The sequence below is a fragment of the Dipteris shenzhenensis genome, chromosome 12, assembly GCF_047967505.1.
Source record: "Dipteris shenzhenensis isolate YYH24624 ecotype China chromosome 12, Dip_SZ_1.0, whole genome shotgun sequence".
Lineage (NCBI taxonomy): Eukaryota > Viridiplantae > Streptophyta > Polypodiopsida > Gleicheniales > Dipteridaceae > Dipteris > Dipteris shenzhenensis.
The window spans coordinates 6,934,920-6,943,440 of record NC_141607.1 but is presented as its reverse complement, the minus strand read 5'-3'; the positions used below and the strand labels follow the sequence as shown (position 1 = coordinate 6,943,440).

Genomic DNA, 8,521 nt, shown 5'->3' with positions numbered 1-8,521 from the left:
CCATTAGAGCATGGGCTAGCATTTTAGATATGAGACAACCCTTCGCAAATAACTAACGAGAGTGGATACCATGGGAAGAATGAATGTGGTCAAGTATGTCCCTACCCCCCTACTCAACAAATAATGGTAAAATTCAATTTCATTACTTGGAGGGGGAGAGGAAAGGGGTGAACGGAAAGGGATGGAAAGGTGCAATAAAGCTAGGGAGGAGTTGAAGTAAAGATACCATCTACCTCATGGAGAAGTAAGGGCTCTTAGAGCAGGCCCCGCAACAATCACCGCCAGCTATGCATGGTTGCAAGTGACACTCCTCATAGAAGGATGAACTCTATGCTTTATTTGGCAATTTAGCAATGCCAGGGCGCGGCATGCCTAGGACCCTCCGAAACTCCAAAGTTCAAGGGGGTGATTTGGCAGCGCATATCATTGTACATGGGGATATACTCTTAGCCTGTGTTAAAAACATTAGCCTAGCTTCCAAATGTTCCCATCCATGAATCGTGTAAGTCGAACCTAACGACCATCGCAGCAATGGAGCCCGCTCTGCAATCCGTTATCCGAAGCCTACCTGTTGACGCTGTAGCTGACCTCTTATCAATTGGAGTACGTTCCTTTAAGAATCTGGGTTTAATTAGATAAGTCCGCGCAGCCTCATTGGTATAGTTATCGTGACAGTCTTTTAATTTCAGCTTGTTTTGAATCGGCTCTTTGTTAGGATTGTTGTACGATGTTTGCACTGACAAATTTGCCTGGCGATGGCCAGTTTTCTGATCTAAGCACCAAGTGTGAGTGCATAATCTTTTGTTACTCTTTAACATTGGTTTTTATATTTAACGTAAGCAGTTCATGAGAAAGACAAGCTTGTATAATGTTTGTTTTTTTCCACGAGAAAAAGAACATTCTATTAATGCTTTAAAGAACCAACCATACAAATCTGTCATGTGGAGAAAGTCTGCCTATCAAGTAGCCTATTTTTAGAGAACCCTAAGTGCCTTGGGAATCTCTGAAACAGGGTCAACAACCAGGGTAGAGGACTATACATCCAGCGAATGCCTTGTGAAGACCTACAGCCAAGCCTTGCAGAAACCCGCCCACCTCCATCCGAGGTCTTGACGTCCCACGCTTCCATTTGGTGAACGAGGTCTAGATAATGTCTTGCCAGATGGCTACAAGAGTGGCTTATGGGACTTGCTGGCCTCCCATCACCAAATTGCAACAGGCGCCCCAGACGTTCCAAGCAATGATGTTGGACATAAACTATCCTCTGGCGATGACACAAAGTGCCACCGGGAAGGAGTCATCTTGTGCTTCTATCTAGAAGACCCTTTGACCCTGGATCCTTTAAGCTGGTGTGTCTGGGTTGATGGAGAAGGTGCAATCCCCTTATGTCAACCGCACATCCATATCCCAAATGTCATGGCTACAATCCGGAGGGTCCCTTGCCAAATCCTCTATGCTGCAGGGCAGCTCCCTAGACAAATGCGGGATCGTCTCCATAACACTGTCCGTGCAGCGATGGCACCTCCCATCAATGTGCATGTACTTCAACCAAGAACCGATGGATTGCACTTGGAGAGTGAAATTCTGCATTTGCCTTGATTTGGCACAATTGCGCTCTCTCAGAATTTGGGGCTTTTGCTCCACTTGTTCTCGGAGCTGACCCTTGTGCCTTTGGGTGCCTTTTAGGTACCCACCGTGCAAATTGGAGCCATGTGCCCTTGATTTAGTGACTGGTCATATGTTTGCAGGTGGAGATTTGTGCACTTGGTTCTTGAGTAGCCCATTTGGCATAGAGGGGCATGGTCTCTTCGATCTCTGAACTCGTTGAGCTATGTTCAGAGTGACCCCTCGTCTCGGGGGTCCCCTCTGAGGAAGGTTGTGATAGGGCGAACCTCAATCGAGTGTGCTCTGGGCGGTCTCCGTGTCGTGGGTGGCCTTTGCAGTCCTCTCTCGGTAATCGAGGCTGCCCGCATAACAGCTAGCTCCTCCTCCTCCACCCCATTGTGTCGTGGAGCTGACTCGAATGCATAAAAATCTGTGACGTGCCGCTGTCTGTGGTCAGTCTCTGCATCCTGTGGTGTGATCGGCTTCTGTTGCTCTCTGATTTGTCGTAGCAAGGTCTCCCTATGTCAGCGCATCTCAAGCAGGTAGAGCCCAATGCAGACCTGGTCATGGAAATGGATTAAGCGTGATAGTGGGCCGAAGCCACTCCCGTCCTGATAGAGGCAGTGGTATTGTTTCTGGATCTTGTAGTAGGTTGGGTAGGTGCAAAGAAAGTGTTCCTCTGTCTCAACGACTCCCAGTGTGCATAGCGTGCAGGTCTGCTGCTCTCTAGGTATACGTGTTGCTCTCCCGGTCTCAATCCTCAGCTGATGGGATGAAACTTGCATCTGCCCAATGGCGATCCTCAGTGCATGTGAGACTCTTTTGTCCTCGAGATATAGGGGTCTGGCGATGAATCTATCCTTTGAGACATTCAGAAAATTGTCACGGTAGAATTGTGTCTTGGTGGGGAGCTCCTGATCTCCCCCCCAAGCTCGAGATGTATGGAGCTGGAGAAGATCTAACCGTATGATACGGTTAATCTCATCTCGCGGGATCGACTTAGGGGGTGCATCCAAACTATACTGAAAGGGGGGGAGCCTGTCCATCTGAATCCGGTGTTTGGCAAACCATGTGGATATACGTGCATACAATGTGTCTGCCCCACTCTCCGCTAGTCGTTTGGATGACTCCAGAGCCAGCCTCGGTAGTCTCCAATGGGGTAAGTCCCAGACTCTATGGATGAAAGTCACTCTGAAAGATGGCATCAATCTGTAGTGGTGTCATGGTGAACTCTGCCTGTATTATCTCATGCGGGACTGAGGGCTTGCTCGGAATCATCCTAGATCCCATGGTCACCTGTAACTGCTCAAATGTCTTCCACATTGCTATCGGTAGATCACATCCCTAGAAAGGTGCTGCATACATGGCAGTCGGTCATACTAGCGTATCGAAAAGCCAACACTTCGTCGGTGGATCTTGGAAGTGTGCTTGGAAACACTACCTCTCCAATCAGGCCTGAGCACCCTGTCCCTGTGTGAGTTGTGCCTGGGCTGCATGTGTCATAGTGAAAAGGGGTTTTGTGAAGACTGCTCCCAAATATGTGTATGACTGCAGTATCTCCACTGGCTCGGTTCGATTATCGATAAGTGAAATTTGTGTATGAGGTGTTGAAGACCATAACCTTGGTCTTTCCAAGGTTGACTGTCAGGTCTCTCTCTCTACCGAACACCTCTAGGGCCTTCAAGTGTCTCTGCAGCCCCTCCGTTGAGGATGAGATGAGGACTATGTCATCAACGTATAGCAATATCTGTATCATGAGAAGTGGTGATCCTTCGCCCCCTAGGGGGTCTATGAAAGAGGGGATCTCATCAATGTACAGCCCGAAGAGAGTCGGTGAGAGGGGACATCCCTGCTTCACTCCAATCGTACTCTCAACCCAATCTGATAGGCCTCCTGGGACACGAACTCGGCCTCTGACTGACTCATATAGGCTCATCACCCCCCATATCAGTGTCTCTGGAATCTACAGCTCTTGTAACCTCCTGATCATGCAAGATCGTGGGATAGTGTCAAAAGCCTTCTGAAAGTCTACAAAGCATGTGTAGACTTTTTGGTATGTAGACCTTGCCTCCTCAATGATAGCCCTCAGAGTGAAGATGTGATCTGTCTCTGCAATCCTGCCTGTCCTAGTGCCCGCTGCCCTCGAGCCTCTGTATGACTGCTGAGTTCCCTCTCTAGAACTGATCCATAAATCTTGGCCAGAGTGTGGCCAATCATAAGGGTCCGATAGTTCCCGGTCTCCATAGGGTCCCCGGCTTTGTGTATTAGTACAATAGTGGTGATACTTCAAGAAGGTGGAAATCCGTGACAAACAGCCCGGTTGAACATCTATGCTAGGACCCCTGTCCATGTGCAAAGTGCTCAGTCCGGAGGCCCTCGTGGTCTTGCGCTCTCCGATTGTGTAGACGGCGGAGTGCAGCCCGTACATTATGTGTGGTGAACAGATGACAAGTGGTGGGCCTAGGCGTGGAGGACATATCCTGAGGAAAGCCCGTCTCTTACGGTGTGTCAGTCGTCGATAGATCCTCTGTGCTTCAGGTGGCCTCAGATGACTCAAAGTCTGTTGTTGTGTGAAGTGGGCTCTCGCCTCTCTGCACTCGTCGTCGAACCAAGGGTTCTGAGGCATTTTCCCATCTCTGGGCCGCCTGGATCGGGTCGTGGGAAAAGATCTAATAGCAGTGTTCTGTACCACTGAGACAAGGGTGTCGGAGGTGTTGGTGAGGTCTATGTCATCTCCAAGTATAGCTGGGATCTCCCTAGCTAGATGGCTCATGTATACTGGGTCAAGAGCACGGTCAAAGTGGATCTGAGTGCGTGGGGGGAGCTCTCCCTGTGGTTGGCGTGGTGGTGGCGATATGGATCAGCTCCAAGTTGGGGGGGGGTATGGCGAAGTCATGTATCCATGAGATAAAGTCTAGTGGGCCTAGTAGATAGTCCACAGTACTAGATCCACCACCATGTGGGAAGCAAGTGAGTCTTCCAGAAGATGGCCATCTGTGAAGGCCATTAAAGATGATCAGGTGCATGACAGAAAACTAGGGTAAGCTTTGCTAGGGTACCTTTCAAAAGTTTTAGGAGGATACATAAGGGTGTCATAGATTAAAAAAAGGAGCATTGGACAGCTTGGATCTGATTGTTTTGGATGTTGTAGTCAGTAGTTAGGTGCAGGTTTTAAAGGTATATGTGTTATGAGTGTGTCCCATAGATTTGTTGGGTCTCCCAAAAACCAATATTATATTCTGGACCCCAATTCCAACTATTGCTGCTGGCACAGATTTCAGAGCTTTTCCGGGGCTTACCCTCTTGCTTTTGCCTATTGCTACCACTTGGCTTCTATCCTCTTGCAAGACTTGTCCTATGGATTAACATACTTTGCTAAAGTTTAAAATCTCAGTGCTCCTCAAGGCTAAGTGTTTGGAAATCAAGACAGGCCGAGCAAGCATGCAAAGCACCGTGGTGTCATGCAATGATTGTAGGGGCTCTTTAGTAAGTTCTTCTAGAGAGTCAACATGGTTTCCTTGTCGTTGTGATCCATTGGCTCCACTCTATAACCTCTCATTCATCACATACATCACCCTTGGCTCTTATGTGGATGCTTTAAAACATTTTCTTCAGTCTCTTCTTTACAAGTTAGGTATCTCAACTTCACTTTTGTGTTCTAAAAAATAAGTTCAATGCTATATCTGAGTAATTTCTCTTAGCAAGTAAATCGAGGTCTTTTCTAGATGTTGGTAGATATTTCCTTTCATAATTTGTTTCCAAGTCAGGTGTCTTGTGTTCTCTTTTGTAATTTTGAAAATTTTGATGTAAGTATTGATGATGAAGCTTATATGGGAAGCTCGAATTCACCTGGATTTTGAGGCTTTAAAGAAAACCTTACACTTTTTATGGAGCATATTCAAGCGCTTAGAAGTTCTTGAAGCTGCCTTTAAGTTCTTTGAAGACTTTTAATTTTGAAACTTTACCTTAAGGACAATCTTCTGTAACGATTCTATTGTGCAACCTGTATTTGTTTTCTATTACTTTATCTATAATCATGCTTAGTACAATTCCGTGTGATCCAAAGTTCGCCCTTGTATCATGTATGGTCTCCATGTAGCCTGTATTTCACATTTTTAGTCAGTGCAGCTCATTTCATGGAAGAGGATCCACTCTTGGATTTACAAGTGAATCGTAGTCATGAATAAAGACCTTTCTTTGTATTGTGAGAGTTGTTTCAAATTTGATTCCCCAAGGCAATTAGCTAACTTTATAATATGGCTAACCTATCTTCATTGGTCTGCATATGAGCCAATCATGTGAGATGTTGACAGGTTTTATTTTATTTGAATGATCAATACCAGTTCAACTGGGACGTGGTTTGATTCTGGCTGTGGTGCCTTTCTTGTGGAAACCCAGTTTCAATTTGTGTCAATTGCAACTGGGGTATTGTTTTTTATATTTTATTTGAGAAGGTTATTTTGGCATATTGACATTATTATTGGCTCAGTGCAGGTCTGTCCAAGATGCATTTTCCGTTTTTTTGGTCTTCGTGATGCGATATATACAAATCTTGATTATACATGCTTTCTCATTGCCTGTACAAATACTAAAGAGCCTTCTATAGCTACAATTAGTGAGACCCTCTCAACTGGATCAGACGGTGGGCAAAGGTCCTGCACAGATCTTTGTTCTGGTGGCATGATCAATCCTTGTGTTGTTTGCCTTGGAATTCTTCATGCCTTGGATATTACTGCTGAAGGGATTCAAAATATTCAGATCAGGGAGGGGATGCACAAAATTTTCTCAATAAACACACAAATCTTACAAGCTGTTAAAGAGGAGGGCCATCAATTTGACATGTTTGGTCTCGAGGTTACGTTACCAGGAGTGGTTCTGGTTAGGGAGCACGCTCTTTGGTAAAGGACTTGTACATTTTGTGCTCTGGGTTTTATGCTTGATAATTGCTTTAAAAAGATAGTTTTATTTGTTCCATCAAGTGGTGGCATGTTCGAAATTTAATATTGCTTTTACGAGTCAAAACTTATGAGCACCGCACATTGATATTTCAACGAGACAATTCTGAATGAAGTTCACCCTGTTTGACATTATGAGATCAGGCAGTATCTGCAGACTAAGTATGGTTCGAAGAGCTGGTTGCAAGGAAGACATGCTAGTGAGCATGTGGTATCATTAAAAGAGGCTTTAAAGTGGGCATTGATTGAACCTCTTGAGAGGGTGCTGGTAAGAGATCTCTTGACCATGCTAACCATGTCTTGCTCTTTTAACTTGCTGATTTGACGCATATAAATCTTGTTTTGCGACTGATGCAGGAAGCAAAATTTGACACTGGCTCAATTTTCAGAATTGTCCTACTCTATAAACACACTGAAGCATCTAGTGAGCTTGACTTTTTAGGGTGTACCATGGCAGTCAACACAAAGAGAAAGTGGAATGGTAGGCGAATGCGCACACACACTTTTTTTTTTGGTGAAATCTTTGATTGATTATATTATATGAGTAGCAACCTCAAAAAAAAGGTGCTACAATTACATCAACTGAAAATTTCAGTATATGCCAAAACGACCTCATGATCTATGCAGCGGGTCTGCAAGCAATTAAAGAAAGATTGCTGCAGAGAACGCCTAAAAAAGCCAAACAGAGAGAAAGTAGGATCACCAAAGACTTTACAATTCCTATATATCCGTAAAGTCCATAGTGCCCAGTAGCGAACCCAAACGAAGAAAAGATGAAAATCCGGCCTGGATGGATGAAACCCAAATAGCCAGAAGAACTTCCCAAACGGAACAGATAGGAATCTCGCTCGCAGGTGCTGTTGAAGCAGATCAAAAAACTCACGAGAGCACGGACAATGCCAAAACAAGTGAGGCACAGTCTCCGAAGAAGGAGAACATCTATGGCAAAGTGCTGGAGCAATGTGTCGATGAGCTAATACCTGTCCAAATGGAAACACTCCAAAAGAACTCGCCAAAAGAAAACCTGTTGCCGAAGCGGTACTTTATAGGCCCAAAGTTGCTGTAATCTTTTCCTCCACCACTTGGCTGGGCGATCGCGCACGCGTGCACACACACACACACACATTTTTTTTTAAGGGCGTGAAATCCATATCTATTATATTACAAGAAAACTATGAAACTGTCCCCCCAAAAAGAGGGGACAAGCAGTTACAACACACACACACACTTTTTCTCTTGTGAAATCCATATGTTTTTATATTACAAGAAGCATTTCTCAAGAACACACATGTGTATACGTGTATACATACATACATATATACAAAACTTGACAAGTTCTTATAGGTGTTCGTAAAGCGATCTTCCACTATCTTATTATTCAACTTGTGTGTCTGTTTCACAGTTACAAGTGAGAATGGTTTTGCAGGTGGCTCTGCTGCACTGGCTATTACCAGGACATTGTCAAAACCTGGTGAATCCTTGGCAGTTATTCAGCGATCCTTGGCGTCCATGCCATCTGACACCTTCACTGAGCTGTATCCCTTCCCTCCTTCCAAGGTAGGACGATTTTGAGAAGAACACTACAGCGGGATTAAAGTTTGGCATCCTTGTTCCTCTCTCTGTAATTTTAAAGCAAATCTTTTGGGCTTGTAAAGGCAATTATACAATGGTATTTCCGGCTGGATGACACACCTGTTTGTGCTTTTGTTTCGTTTTCTTTAGGTTGGATCGTTGCCCTGTAATTGCTTTCAATGTTTGTAGCAGGTTCACATCCTAGGTCATTTCATATCATCAGCATCTCAGAATATAACGCGTCCTTAAAAGATCAGGGGTTGAGACCACTCATCCCTTTCTATTGTTATTGTTGCGCAGAAACGTATTTTTAGTACTTGCATTTAGATTATTAAACTATCGTTGCTTTGATTGTTGTCCTCCTGTACTCTCCTGTCATTTGGACATGC

General features: G+C 44.8%; 1 protein-coding gene across 5 annotated transcripts in view; it reads left to right on the top strand.

Moving 5' to 3' along the window:
• Positions 1-266: 266 nt before the first annotated feature.
• LOC147895746 (Pseudouridine synthase family protein) overlaps positions 267-8,521 on the top strand; it is a 160,022-nt gene continuing 151,767 nt past the window's right edge. The window contains exons 1-5 of one of the 5 annotated variants that reach the window (XM_087382536.1): positions 267-603; positions 6,100-6,503; positions 6,705-6,828; positions 6,918-7,041; positions 7,987-8,117. In XM_087382536.1, coding sequence (XP_087238662.1) covers positions 532-603; positions 6,100-6,503; positions 6,705-6,828; positions 6,918-7,041; positions 7,987-8,117 — 855 coding nt within the window. In that variant the 5' untranslated portion in view covers positions 267-531. Of the gene's footprint in view, positions 604-701; positions 786-6,094; positions 6,504-6,704; positions 6,829-6,917; positions 7,042-7,986; positions 8,118-8,521 lie in introns of those variants that run through there. The other 4 variants (XM_087382533.1, XM_087382537.1, XM_087382538.1 and 1 more) reach the window with 4 other exon arrangements.